The sequence below is a fragment of the Mustela putorius genome, unplaced genomic scaffold, assembly GCF_011764305.1.
Source record: "Mustela putorius furo isolate JIRA1106 unplaced genomic scaffold, ASM1176430v1.1 tig00000281_pilon_pilon_pilon, whole genome shotgun sequence".
NCBI classification, from domain to species: Eukaryota; Metazoa; Chordata; class Mammalia; order Carnivora; family Mustelidae; genus Mustela; species Mustela putorius.
This window is the reverse complement of record NW_025421343.1, coordinates 30106691-30121813: the sequence shown is the minus strand read 5'-3', so window position 1 is coordinate 30121813 and position 15123 is coordinate 30106691. Positions and strand designations below refer to the sequence as shown.

The 15123-nt window shown below is 53.9% G+C and overlaps 1 protein-coding gene across 1 annotated transcript in view; it reads left to right on the top strand.

The window, feature by feature from the left end:
- The first annotated feature begins 8088 nt into the window (after positions 1-8088).
- KCNK3 (potassium two pore domain channel subfamily K member 3) overlaps positions 8089-15123 on the top strand; it is a 35416-nt gene continuing 28381 nt past the window's right edge. Inside the window, exon 1 of the mRNA XM_045079288.1 lies at positions 8089-8533. Coding sequence (XP_044935223.1) covers positions 8251-8533 — 283 coding nt within the window. The 5' untranslated portion in view covers positions 8089-8250. The remainder of the gene's footprint in view (positions 8534-15123) is intronic.

The following is a 15123-nucleotide window of genomic DNA, read 5'->3' as shown; positions in this document are numbered from 1 at the left end:
AGTTCCATCCCGGACTAGGATCCAAACCACATGGGCTAGACAGACTGCATTTCCATTTTGTGTTGTCTTTTTTCATTAAACCACTTTATTGAGGGATGATTGACATACAAAAACCTAATATTTAATGAATGCAACTTGACGAGTTCAGAGATAAGTACCCGTCTGTGATGCCTTCATCACCATCTATACCATAAAGATACCCATAACCTCCAAAAACCCCCGTCTGCTCTCTGTATTTATTAGGATTATTGTTATTTCTTATAAGAACCATTAACATAAGATCTTGGGGTGCCTGGGTGGCTCAGTGGGTTAGTCTCTGCCTTCGGCTTGGGCCATGATCTCAGGGTCCTGGGATCGAGCCCCACATCGGGCTCTCTGCTCAGCGGGGAGCCTGCTTCCCCCCCTATCTGCCTGCCTCTCTGCCTACTTGTGATCTCTGTCAAATAAATAAATAAACTCTTTAAAAAAAAATAAAGAATGCTTAACATAAGATCTTCCCTCTTAAGCAATTTTTGAGTACACAACACTGTACTGAGATGAACTACCATTTTAAACTCAGAATGAATCCTCTAGTTTATACTACTCACTTGACAGACAGGGAAGTTGAGGCTCAGGTAGAAGGAGCACTCTCCCCAGTGAAATCCAGCTCCTTAGTAGCAAAGCCAAGTCTCCATCTAGGTCTTTGAATCCCAGTTCTGGGCCACCTCCACAGTGCCACAGCCCCACTGTGGCCCGAGATCTGGCCGCCTGGGGAAGGGGCCAGGGAAACCAATTTCTGAGCAGCCCCTGGTCTCAGACCAGCCTGCCAAGGCTGAGCCCCAGGCTGCTTTGATGTTCCTCCTCACGCATGTGTCTGGCTCAAATGGTTGTCCCTTTGGACGGCTGCAAGGGGCTGATTAGATGTAATTGCTTTGCCTAGAGCGAGCTATCTGCTTAATAGAATCAGCTCCCAGTAATTAGCCTGCCAAAGGCCCATTTCCTTTCCTGGAGTCCTAGGGCTTCTGGGCCTCACTTCACCCTGTGAGTGTTGGGTCTCTGCGGGCAGATATGAGATGTAAGTCTGTGGGGTTTGGGTTGGGTTGGGGTGGCTGGGAGAAAGCAGGGCTCTGGTGGTTTAGCAAGGACTCCAGGAGCAGGCCTCCCAGGAGCCAGGGTATGGAGCATTTCGAGGTTGGAGGGACAAGGTGCCTGGCTCCGAGGGACTGTTCCTGACATGTGGAATGGAGTCCAACCAAACTTCAAAAGGTGCCTAGTCCAGCCCCAAACTCAGTAGATTCAGCAACCAAGTCAAAAGGCATTTCTTGCAGACCTGCAATGTAGCAGGCACTGTACTAGCCCCTTGGATCCTTCTCAAGCAGCCTCAACCCAAAGGACCAATAAAGTTGTGCTTGCATACTTCTCTTGACCAGGAGCTCATCACTTCCTGGACAACCCATTCCTTCCTCAGAGGTGTAGAGAAAGTTCAACCTATTTTGAGCTGAAAGCTCTTCTGCTGGTATATCTCCCCACAGATCCCTGGCCCCTGCTAGACCACCCAGACCAAAGCTAATCCTTCCTCCCTGAAAATAGCTCCCATGCCCCGTGCATCTTTTCTCCAAGCTGAGCCTCCCAAATTCCTTGGGTTGGGCCAGGTCCGTCGTGTTGGTGAGGCCCCTCGGTAATCTCAGGAATCATGGATGGACCTGAAACCTGCTTCTGCTTGTCAGTTCCTCCCTCCCAGCGGGTCAGGAGCCCAGCAACTGGGACCCCAGAGGTCAGGACTCCTCTCACAGCAGGGAGAACAGCAGCCCAAGCCAGAACAGGACAGGAGCCAGAATAGGATGCTGCTCAAGGAATGCCGTGGTAGGGCAGCAACCCCGCCCCTCCCTGGTGGAAAGACACCTAAAACCTGCTCAGTGGGAGGGAAGTTGCCTTTCTTACCCCTCCCCAACCTGGACACGCGAGGGCTCACGGGCTCACGGGCTCACAGGCACCACTCGATACTCATCAACTAATTCATCATCCAAGTGCCGTTATAATTATTGCGTTTGGTCCTGAGAACAGGCTGCCTCTGCTGCTTCCTCAGAAGCTATAAACCTGCAAAGAAGAGTTTCAAGATTTGTGAGGATGTTGACTAGATCTCCAGACTCACTTTTCTTCCTCAGCCACATGGTGTTTATCGGGAAAGCTGGAACCAAAGCTGCTCCTGAGTTTGCATTCTTGCTATGATTTGAGGGACTTGATTCTCGCTATGGGAAGGAAGCAAGTTTAGGGAACTTCTCTTGCGGCTAAAGGCTCGAAGTTAGGAGAGCCGGGCTTGAGTCCCAGCTCTGGCCCAGCAATTTGTACGTCCTGGGGGTGCTGGCTCCCGGCACCAGGCCTGTTTCCTCGTCGTGCTCTAGGCTTTCCTCTAGCTTGAACTATTCTGGAGCCTTGGTAAAACACAGAGGAGAATGTGTGTGTCTGTCCATCTATGTGGTGAGGGAAAGCTGTGAGTCCAAGATTTTTAGCTGCGGTCCTGGTCTTTCCCTTCCCTCTCCGCGCGCGCACACACATACACACACACACACTCCCCAGGCTGGAGAACTGTGGCTGGTTTTCTCCGAGATCTCTCTCATCGCCTGCTGGCCTGCCTGAGACCCCAGTAATGGGGGCTCTGCTCACTACCCTTGCCCCAAGCATGGGGGAGGGAGGTGTTAAAGGGAGAAGGGAAAGAGAGAGAAGGGGGAATTAGTAGAAAATTGGGAGGCATACAAGTGGCAAAAACAGAAACATGAATTGCACCAGAGTCAGTGAGGGCCAGGCAGGCAATCCTGTGCTTCGCTGGGGACGGAGCAAACCAAGACAGCGCTACGGAGAACAGCCTGGCAGTGCTGAGGGACCCTTCTGGGTATACGCCCAGGTGAAAATTCCCAGCCGATTCTCAAGGACACACATATGAAGATGCTCATCTCAGTGTGATACTCAGTCCCAGAGATGGAGGCCACCAAGGAAGCCCTCTCTAGGGGAAAGGATTCGTCAAATGCAGAGGACACCAGCTTTCTGCGGACACAGGAAGCCAGCCTGATCTCTACAGCCACTCCGGGAAGACCACTCAGTTCTCGCTCCTACTTGTAGGAGACCCAAGTTGGTATCCAAAGCTGCTCCCCCAGCTCCTCTGCCGCAGGACTAAGAACAGAGCCAGGTGTCCACCCCCTAGCACAACACTGTCTCCCCAACGGCTCCCAGAGGCTCTCCTTTGTGAACAGCTGCCTTTTGTGTTTGGTTTGGGCTTGAGATGTTAAACAAATAGTGTCTCTTGACAAATGCAAGCCGGCTGCTCTGGGACTGGTTATGCTTTGTAAATCCAGGCTAATCCTCCATGTCTTTCCCTCAGGGGTATACCAAGAAACACCTCAGTCATCCCCAAAACACCCCGAATCTGCTCAACCAGCCATCGGCCACGATCAGAAGCCACGATCCCTGGTGCCACTCTCCACCAACCAGAGCCAGCTGCAGCTCCTGGACCCACCAGGCCCCTCCATTCTCAGGCCTCTTCCTCGCTGGATATTGAGATGGTTTGGGATACTCCTTCTTACATCAAACCACAGACCCTATTCCGAGATGAGTAGATGAGTAAGACCTTACCTCTGCCTTGCAGGAGCTTATGGTCTGGTCTAACAAGATGAACCAGAATGTCATGTGAAGCTCCAGTACAACTAGTAGTGAATAGGGTTAGAATTTGAACCTGAGCTTGTCTGACTCAGGGTCAACTCTTTTACTCCCCACCTTGCCCCCTGCCCCCATCCTCCAGCCAGTGGGGACCCAGGGGTGCCAAGCACATAGGGTGGCCAAGGACATGGGATGCTGGAAAACAATGGATAAAGAGGACTCTGGGCCCCTCATCCCTCAGACCACATTCTTGGCCATTGTAGGACGAGCATCGTTAATCACAGGGCCAGATCTATCATTAACCTTGCAAAATGTCAGACGGAAGGGAATCTTTGCGGTAGGCAACCCTTTCATCCTGTAGAGAAGGAAGCTGAGGTCCAGAGAGGCGACGGGATACTCCCTCGAGTCCACCAACTGTTTATTAGTTGGCAGCAACTGAGACCAAATTCCGGGTGTCTAGACCCCCACTTCAGTGCTCTCTCCACATGTGCCCTTGGACCTTAGGACACTCCCATGGGTCTTTACCTCTTTCCCTCAGCCAGGCAGGGCTTGCTTCCATTTTAGAAGTGTCTTTTGACAGAGTCACAGAAGAAAAGTGCCTTGTTTTTCTCCCTACAGACTCTGCTGTTTGTGCTCCTATCCCCACTGACACTGCTGCTCTCTAACCCAGCAGGTGTAGGAGACTTTAAGGACTTGGCTGGGTACTGAATGCACAACAGACATGTAGACTAACTCTGATGTGCAAAACACTGAGCTCCCCACTGTGGGGAGGCATAGCATAAGGAGGGTCTCCACCCTGGAGGAGATAATGAGTCAATGGGGAAGACAGATATTCAAGAACTGACCAGTCTACCAGGTAGGAGGAATGTCTACTGAACTGAAGCTTAGACCAGGTACGATGGAACCACAAGAGAGCTATTGGTTCTGATTGGAGGTAATGGGGAATGGTTCATGGAGGGAGTGGGCTTTGAGTTGGGTCTTGAAGCCTGAACACAAGTTCCATAGATAAACAGTGGAAGAGTCAAGGAAGCACCAGCATCCCAGCTGATGGGAGTCTCATGAGTCAGAAGTAATGCATGAAAGTCATTAGATATGTCCAGAGCTTAGAGAGGAATGACATGGAAGACAAAGTGGAAAATAATACATGTATAATGTTTAGTACATAATAATATGCAGCAACTAATGGTACATTCTGTACCATTTATCATAACTCTGATTGTGTCATCTTCCTCACAAACTAAAGTCTTAAAAGTAGTGACTAAATCCTTTTTGCCCCTGGTTCTTGAAAGAACTAAGGAAGCAGAAGCAGTCCAGGAAGGTCATGGGATGTTATAAATGAAGGGAGCATAGACACGTCCCGTCCAAACCACTCCATTTATGGATGTACAAACCAAAGCCCAGGGAGAAGGAGTGACTGGCCCGAGTCCCACAGGAAGCAGGTGGAAGAGACAAGACCCCAGCCCAGGCCCCCCAACTCTCCACCCCATGTTCTCTATACTGGATCAGATTTCAGAAATTGATCACACAGGAGGCCGGCCAGTATCATGATTAGAGGCGTGTAAATCAGCTCTTTCTAATTGGCCCAAGGCATCATCCACTGGAGTCACCAAGGGATTGAAAATAATAGAACATGGAAAAGTCATAGCTGAGCAGATTTTATCATTTATAAATACATGATTCATAGAGGTGCTTTCTGATATGTGACTCTGGGCAGAGAATGAGGCAACCCCATGAGAGGATGTACATGCAGGTCCCAGGAGTCCTGGACAGAAGGGGGTGAGATAAGCTTCTAGATCTTTGGCACTATCCCACACAGGTCAGGGGTGAGCTGATGGGACTCCTGCCTGCAGGACCCAGGGCCTACTCAGAAACCTAGACTGGCACTGGCCTGGTTCCCCCTGCCCCAGCCAGTCCCCCTTCCTGAAGAGAAGAAAGGTAGAAGGGACAGGAGAGTAGACCTAAGCTGACTTCCTGGGCTCCATGGACACTGGGGACCTCCTATGCTCCCCTGGCAGCAGGTGTCTTGATTCCATACATATGGGGGCTACAGGAGAGACCCCAGCCATGGGACATAAGTCTTGGCCCCCCCTTCACTACATTTGTGGCTTTGAGCAACCCCCTTCCTCCCCTCTAGGCCTCAGTTTCCTCATCTGTAACATGAAAGGGTCAGGTTAGCTGGTCTTTAAAGGTCCTTCTAGTTCTGAATGCTGTGAGAACAAGTTTCACCATAATTAATAATAAATGCCCTGCCCCTAAAGAGAGCTTTTTCCTTTTTCCAAAGCTCTTTCACTCATAATATCACCTTTCATCTGCACAGCAGTCTGGCCTGACAGCCAGAAGTGAGCAGACCCTGGACACACAGTCCTTCACACTGAAAACCAGACCAGTTGAGCCTTGCTCATTTAGATGGGCTTTGGGGAAACTGGCTTGGGGGGCAATTGTGGCCAGGAGGACAGAACCTAACTTGCGCCCTCACCTCTGGGAAGCCAGGAAAGGCAGCGCTTGTCTTCCACAAAGCCAGGCAATGCCAGAGGGGGAGGGCCTGCTGTAGGCTGAGTTCATGGCCAAGGGTGCAGAAAGTTTGTATCAGATCAAAGACTCTAGTATAATTAGCTACTCCATTTACAGGTGAAAACAAACAAGCAAACAAACAAACAAGCAAACAAACAAAAAACTAAGGCTCCAGGAGTCATTATGGAGAAGAGAATGGGTTTGTTTGGAAGGCAGACTGAAGGTTCTTCCAGCTGAACGATCTTGGACAGTTCTCTGCACTGCCTTTCGCCTCAGTTTCTCTGTCTCTAAAATGGGCAGACCTCTACATACCTTTCAGGGTTTTGGTAAGACTGGAAATAATAAATGTAACCTGCCTAGCCTGGCACACAGCAGAGGACTGGTACATTCTCTCCGAACGAATGGCTGAAAGAGGCAGTGGGGTTGGTGGTATTTCTCGAGAGGCACTGAAATGCCTGGCCGTGCTGGGTTGGGCGAGGCCGTGGGCAGAGGATTCTCCTGTTTCTGGATGGGCTTCCTTCTCCACCTACCCTCCATCAGGGGCCCTGGGGCCTCCTCCCTGTCTTTCCTCGTGGCCCATGCCAGGGTCCCATAAACCACTTTCTGACCCTCCTTGGCAGTGGGATTTGCATTCCGATCATTCTGCTTACTCAGCCCATCCCTGTCTGGAGCTAAACAAGGCCTGTGGGATCCTCTGTGATGGCACCTCATCGAGGAGATAAGGAGAGGCTGAAAGGGGCAGCGACGCCTCCTCTGAGGTCCCACGGCCCGCCCCTCCTCACCACCACTGCCACCATGTTGACAAAAGAAGAAACTGAGGCACAGAGAGGCTTCCTGCTTCCCCCCAGTCTTTCAGCCAGCCTCCTGGTCTGGGCCACACCTGCCTTTTTTCAGCTGGATCCCTGTCCTGTTGGGATGCTCCCCTGTTGGGGCCCTGCATTATCTCCGGCAGCCCAGCCTGGACCACTGGTGCGGGGCTGGGGTTGGGGAAGTCAAGAGAGCGCCACAGCCCAGAAGGAAGAGAGGAGGGGAGCATAGGATTCAGTACTACTGGCTTCGGCTGCCAGCCTGGGCTTTCTCAGCCAGTTCCAGGAGCCGTGCTGACCTGGGAAGGGTCACATTTCATGAGAGCAGGGCTTTCCCTTGGGTGTGGGCCCTGGCCTGCCCAGGTCCACAGCTGTGCCCTGCTGTTTCTAAGACTGGTGCTGGGAGGGGGGGTGTGGCCTGGGCTGAGGGAAGCATGGCTGAGTCCGGGTGCTGGCACTAGTTCACCGTGTGTCTGCATGTCACTTGACCTCTCTGCACCTCAGTTTCCCCCATGGACATAATACAGGGCAGGACAGCAAGACCCAAGGTCCCTTCCAGTGAAAACATGCTGTGGATTTCGGTGGAGATGGGGGGGGGGGGCGGAGGCGGGGAGGGGCGAGGGCTCGCTCTGCCTGCTCCTTTTTCCCTTCCTTGCTTTTCTTTTTCCGTCGTCAGTTTATCTCTAGCAACCCAGGTCTCCCTGTCTCTGTCGCTCTTTCTGTTTCTATCTTTCGCTCTCTGCCTCTCTCGCTCTGTATTTTTCTGCCTGCCGCTTCTTTTTCTGTGCCTGTGAGTCTACCTCTGGCTTTATCTCCTTATCTGTCACACCCCCCTCTGCCTCTTTTTCTCTCTTTCTCTGTAGTTACAGGCGATTCTCTGTCTAGTTATCTCTTTCCCTGGGTCTCTCTCCTTCGGTCCTGCCCGGTCTCTCCGCCGCTCTCCCGCTCGCTCCCCCCTCCTCCCTCTCCGCCAGCCCCCCTCCTCCCTCCCTCGGCGCGTCTCCCCAGTCCTTATTTGGCTGGGCGGGAGGGCTGGCGGGAGGAGGCGGCCAGCGGGCGGGGGGCGGGGGGCGGGAGCGGGGCCGGGCGGAGGAGGGCGGTGGGTGGTGCTGAAGGGACAGCTCCGCGGCGGCGGCAGCGGCGGCGTTGGCGGCGGCGGCCCCGGGGCGCGGAGCGGGTGCCCGGCTTGGGGAGCGGCGAGCGCAGCCATGCCCCAGGCCGCCTCCGGGGCAGCAGCAGCGGCGGCCGGGGCCGGGGCGCGGGCCGGGGGCGCCGGGGGGCCGGCGGCGGCTCGGGCGGGACGATGAAGCGGCAGAACGTGCGCACGTTGGCGCTCATCGTGTGCACCTTCACCTACCTGCTGGTGGGCGCCGCGGTCTTCGACGCGCTCGAGTCGGAGCCCGAGATGATCGAGCGGCAGCGGCTGGAGCTGCGGCAGCAGGAGCTGCGGGCGCGCTACAACCTCAGCCAGGGCGGCTACGAGGAGCTCGAGCGCGTCGTGCTGCGCCTCAAGCCGCACAAGGCCGGCGTGCAGTGGCGCTTCGCCGGCTCCTTCTACTTCGCCATCACCGTCATCACCACCATCGGTAACTACTCGCCGGCGGGGGGGCGGGGACCCGGGGGTTGGGCGCCGCGTCCCGGGGTAGTCCCGAGCCGGCCGGGGCTGAAGGGATCCCCTCCCGAGAGGGTCTAGGCGCCGAACCCCCCGCTGCCAGAAACCCGAGTTCTGCCTGGTTTGTCTGCTTGGCGGGGACAGGACTCGGGGGAGGCGTCGATTCCTGGCTCCGGACCTGACTCTCCGGCCGGGCCAGCCCTAACTTGTCCCTGCCAGGCTGCGCGAGGGCCTCAGGGGACTCTGAAGTGTGTGAGAGGGGCAGGAACCACCGGCGGAGGCCGGGGAGGAGGGGTGTGGCCGGGCCAGGCCCTGGAGCAGAGAGCTGAGTGTAGAACGGCGGGGAGCTCGCGACTCCGTGTCCCTGGCAGATGGGCTTCCGCACCTTGGCGTGTCTACACCGGCTGGGGCTCCAGGGAGACGTGTGGATGCAGGTACTCTGGCACTCCATGGTACTCCTGCTTACTCTGGGTGCTTAAAACACCCTCTAACTGCCTCTGTGAGTGCTGCTTGGAGTGTGTGTGTGTGTGTGTGTGTGTGTACACGCACGCGTGCACGCGTGTGTATGTGTGTGTGTGTATGTGTCCAGCTCCCAGAGTTTGGGCACAGCCAGCCAGTGCCTTTAATTTTCTTAGGGCAGCAGATTTGGTGCTGGAAGCCAGATCCAGCTCTGTCTGCCTTCTCTGCTGTCCTGGGAAAAAACAGTCACCCCGCAGGAATGGCCTCAGTTCCCTTCTCCAAACAGCGGTGCGGCAGGCCACACACACACCCAGACTCTCTCACAAGATAGGCACAGGAACACGTACACACAAGTACACACACACAAGCACACACAGGGCAGACACAGGCACACACACACACACACACACACACACACACACACACAAAGCACACAAATGGATGCTCCGGAATCTCCAGTCTATTCGGAAGTGTCCAGATAGGAGTAAACTCCTCCCAGCTCCCGAGACTCTGATTCCAGCCCAGCTCCATCATTTTTCCCCACTATATGACCTTGGGCGAGTCCCTTCTCCTGTCTGGGTCTCAGGCTCGCTTCCAGACCATGAAGTGTTGGCTAAAATGATCTCAAGCCTTCTGCCCAGGGCTGGCACGCTCCTAGCCCACCTTCTCCCAAAGCCCATTGGGATGCCTCCAGGCCTCCATCTTTCCCATTTCTTCTCTCTCTGGTCCCTCTCCTTGCCTTGGCTGAGCTCCCGGGGGCTCATCGCCACTTGGCATAGCCCATGACAAGATGGCAGTGTTTTCCTGGGAGTCCACAGAGGTTGAGGGGGTAAAAGGCAGGACTGGGCACTGTTCCTGCAGTCTACGCACTGCAGGACTTTGGCCCAAGGCTCCACTCCTCTCTGGGGTTCAGGGAGAACTCTGCTATGTAGTCTCTGGATTCCCCTCTTAGAAGAAGAGAAAAGGGCCCCAGGAGTGGATGTGGCCCAAATGGGGGCACCTCTGGGTCCTGTTGACTCTGGTGTTTAGGGCAGAATAGTCAGACTCAGACCTTCCCAGAAAGTAGCCCCTCTCTCCCACTTCCCTGCCACCTGCCAGGGTTTCAGGAGCACTGAACAGCGAGTTAGGTCTTCTCCCTTCCTCTTCCCACAAGTGGTGCCTCTGATTATGTGTCCCCTTTCTCAGTCCCATGGTCCCTAGCTCCACAGTAACTTCCCAAACGACCTTGCCTCCAGCCTTATTCCCCATGGAACAAGCTCCCTGCAGACAACCCTGCCAGAAAGAATCTCCCCAGTGTGCAGCTCTGACCATACCAATACCCTCTCAGAAGCCCTCAATGGCTTCCAGCGACCCATGGAATCTGGTCCGTGCTCTTTATCTCAAATTTTAATGACCCTCATCGCTGGCTCTAACTTTATCTCCGACTTCATTTCTCACTTCTTACTGACATGATCCCTCCACTGCAGCCGTACTGTCTCCTGAGAACACCTTAAGTGTGCCCATCGGGCACACCTTTTTCTCTGTCTTCTCTTTGTCTTGTCCAAGCTAGCCTTCCAGGTCCAGCTCAAATCCCACTTCCTCCTTGAAGTCTCCCAGACCATACAAGGCCACCGCTCTAGACAAGTGCAGGATGCACTGTTGGTACTGCCAGGGTGACACGGTGTAGGCTTTCTTACATGGTTATTTACATTTTAGGGGATGTGTTTTGTCTCTTTAACCACACTGCAATTAACCTCTGCGTGGGCAGGGCCCTGAGGTTCCCATCTCTGTCCTCCCAACGCTGGCACAGGACCCGGCGGCCCACATGAGCACTCAGAGAATGCTGCTGAGGGGGCTGAAGGGGTGCAGAAATGAAAAGGTATCATCCTGGCCCCTCTGTCCCTGCCGTTTCCTGAAGTGCGTGTAGTCCTTACCCAGACAGATGTTAACAGCTGGGGATAGAAGCAGACAGAATGCTGTTCTGGTGATATTTATTGCTATAACGCTGGGCAAGAGGAAAGACCACATTGAAGCACCACCTGAGTTCTGTGGGGGCCCCAGAAAGGCACTGCCCACTTCCTGCCCCACCCAACCAGCCCTGGCTTTTTGTCACCTCTCTCTCTGGCTACACCATCTGGCTGGAAATGTCCACAAGAGCTCTGCTCTAAGACAAGCTTGCCTGTGTTGTGATCAGATGGCCAGAAGGGGCCTTGTATGAAACTGATAGGGACCCAAAACCCAGAGGCAACAGCCTCTGTCCACCTGGACCCTCTGGGGACCCCAACGGGTCTCCTGAGGCACCGGGACTCACATTGGGATAGAAAAATGATAGCACCTGCCACTTAGTGATCCCAGGACACACTCATCTCATCTTCTGATTCTCAGCCTTCACTGCTCGGAAAGTTGCTAGGGCGGGTATTGTTAGCTCTGTTGCACAGATGAAGGCATGGAGCGAAAGGAGGGAAGGGGACTCCCCCAAAGTCATGTAGCTGGTGAGCAGCAAAGTTAGAGCCTCAAGCTGGGTCTTCTGACTCCAAGCCCAGTGCTCTTTCCCTGCCGCTCTCTTGGCTGCGTCTTCTGCCTCCATATGCTGTGAAGCCCAGAGCCAGCTAAAATTGGCATGGCCAGGACGTGCTCAGTGATGCCAGCTCGCAGGGTGCTCTCGGGCAGCCCTGATTGGTTGAGGGTCAGCAGGGTCTGAGTTAGTCATTCACCTGGTTAGTCACAGTCTCCATGGGCTGCAAGGATTCCTCCAGCTCCCTCATCCCTGGCCTCCCAGCCAGGAAACCCTTCCTTTGTTGTGCCCTAAGTTCATCAAACGCAAATGGAAACTCTTTTCTGGGAAAGCTTAACCTCTCTGGCTGTTGAGTCATTAAACTCCTCCGGGGCCCCAGCCTCATCTATTCATAGCCCAGAGGCTGTCAGAGCTGGGAGGGGCTCCAGATCAGCGAGGGCCGCCCCCTCCTCTTACAGATAAGGAACCAGAGAGGTGACAGGAGTCACACAGCTAAGGCTTAGCCAAACCTGACTCCCAGGCCTCCGCTCCTTCCACTTGTTCGGGATGTCTCTTATTATTGGAACAGCAGGGGCAGCAACAGTAACACTAGCAGCCACCATTCGTGGGCTACTTTTTGTCAGGCTCTCTATATGCTCTCATTCAATTCTCTCGCCAACCCCTCAAGAGGGGACTTATTACCCCCATTTTTCTGCAGAGGAACTTAAGGGTCTACGTGCAAATGACTCACCCCTGACCTTGTGACTTGAACGCATAGCATTGCCCAGATTCAACGGAGCCTCTTTGACTCCCATGCCCTAGCTTTCCTGCCAGTTTTTTTCTCCTCTTCAAGAACTCAGCCCAGACCCTTGACTGAGGAGCCAAGGCTTGTCTTGTCACCCAGGCAAAGCCCTTCCCAGGAGAGAACCTCTCCCTCCAGCATGCTTTTGCCAGCTTGCGGCTCCCCTCCCCCACACCCTGGCCCCTGACCAACCCAGACCACGTGGCAGAGCTGTGCCCAGCACCAGGCCCTACCCGAGATAGCCACAGACTCACAGGTGCTATTCTCCCATGAGGGCCCCTGTAATCCTTGGGGCTCTAAGGCAACAAGAGGCTGGGTGATTGATTAGCTGATGGAGCTGGGAAAGAAAACCTTCTGTTCTGCTCTCTCCTCAGCTCCAGGCCTGTTCTCTGCAGAGCACAGTCTCCCATCACCCACCACGTGGCCCGGGAGTCCTTAGATTGTGAAATCAAGAAGGCAGTTCAGGAAGGAACCTGCACTTTTTACATCTTTCCAAGAAGGAGGAAAGTACAGGAGTGACCTGTCACCCAATACATCCCAGTGTCCTCAAATAGAAGAGTGAAGGGAGACATCAGCAACCATTCAAACACCCAGAGAGGGGAGTGCCTTGCCAAAGTCACACAGCAAGTGGCGAGCACAACCCTGATTAGAACCGAGGCCTCTGGGTGACCCCACTGGAGTTCTCTCCATCCCCCTAGCCTGTTCCCCTCCCCACCCACCATCTCTCTTAGCACCAAGACCTCTGGTTGCTTTTTACTCCACTGTTCTCTGTCCTCTGTTGACTTGCTGAGGTGGAGTGGAGGGACAAGCAGCCTAGAACAGTTCTACTGCCCACTCTCGGTCAGCTTCTCCTTCCTCCGTGCCCACAGGCCACCCCTCTGCTTTGACACACAAGCCTTCTCTGTGGTGTCTAGGGAGGGAGGCTCTGGCTTAGAAGCCGGAGTGTCTGGGTTCATCTCTCAACCCACCTCTCCACTCATCTCCCCCACCACTAGTTATTTGATCTTGGACAAGTTGCTTAGTGTCTCTGAGCTTGTTTTGTCATTTGCAAAATGGGGAGAATAATATCTGCTTCCCAGGATGAAATGGACAATAGAAAGGAAGTGTCTGGTACAGAGTCCGTATTTCATATCAGCAATATCAGCAATGATCAGTGTAATTAACATTATTGTTCATGCATTATTACTATTACTCCCCCACAGAAGGGAACTTCTCCATTTCCCAAGGATTTCGGAGACCATGGATATCTCTGCTCCCTCCTAATAGGTGGGGGATGGTGGGGTTGGGGACCAGAGGCTGCCACACCCTTCTCTGTATTCTCCTAATGCCATTCCCCTAACCCAGGCTTTCCAGATCCTACCCATGCCTAGAGTCTGCCTGAGATCCAGGCTGAGGGGCAATGCTCCCTCTCCCTGCAGTAAACTGGTCAAGGACAGTGAGGTTCACATTGGTAGGAGAACCCACACTGGATTGGAGCAGGGAGGCAAGAGTTCCAGCTCCACTTAGCTCAGTTGCTGGTCTTCTGTGACCCTCAGTTTCCTCATCTACAAAGAGTCCATATTTGATGAGAGGTCCTTCTGACTGTCATGCCTCCTACCTACATGTCCAGTTCCCATGCATCACGATTTGGGGGGTGGAGACACGGAGGGAGTGGGGGTGAGAAGAGGACCAGAAATAGAAGACACACGCCTGGTCAGAGCAGGGACAGAACAAACACAATAAGTATTTTCGAAGAAAACATAAACAAGCACAGACGAGTGTAGTGCAAATCACCACTATAAACAGCTTTCAGCTGGCGACACAAACGGTGAATCTGTGAGTTGATTTTGCAATAAAAAAAAAAAAAATGTAGAAGTGATTTCCCTGCAGTCAGCCAGCAGGAAGGGAAGAGACCCAGCTCTGACAGAGAGCATTATCAGAGACCCAGACAGACGCCCCCTCACGCCCCACCCCTGTCTTGGACGCAGGGAACTGACATGTTGTCTATTACACATTGCTGGGTGTCAGGGGCGCTCCTCACAGCCTGCAGTCTCACTGCTGCCCTGGGAGGGCTGGCCTTCTCATTCTGTCACCATCAAGGGAAGGGGAGCTCGGAGGAGTTTGAAAATTGGCCCAGGACTCTACAAATAAAGAAAGATTGTGCCAGGGTTTCCACCCAGGGCTGTAGGGAGTATCTTTTCACAGAGCCATGCCCCTCCTCCCCTTCCCCCCACCCCCATGGAGTCCCTGCCATCCCTTCCATATGAATGTCACAAATGATGCTGGATGGCGTAACCAGGGTCCACGCAGGACACTCAGCTGTGGCCTCAGCGTCAGGATCTCTCGCCTTCAAGAGTCTTTTGCCCAAAGAGAAATCAGAATTTTAGCTCCAACCCTCTGATTTTAGAGAGTGGAAGGGAAAATTCAGATCAGAGAAAGGGCATGATCAAGGCTATACTTAACGGTTCTTCTCCGAGCTGGCCTTGAAGCCCTGTTTACTGACAACTCCCTTGGTGTTCTTGGGCACCCCCCCCCCCGCCCCCGCAGGCTCTTAAGGAAGAGATGGCTTGCTCCGCTAGCCCTGGGTCTCCTCCTGACCCCCCCTGTTAGCCACTGGTTGGCAGAGAGCTACCTGACAAATACCTTTCGAGACGTTTGTCGCTGTGGAGAGAGCAGTCAAGGGTCCCAATGATGCCACCGCCTCCCAGCTTGTCCATACTTCCTCATTGTCCAGAAACTGCCTCTGGCTAAGGCAGTTCCCAGGCAGCTCCCGGGGACCCACCCCTCACCCCATCCCAAGCTACGGCCACAAGTCACACCTTCACCTGCCCATTTTCCAGAGCTGGCCTCA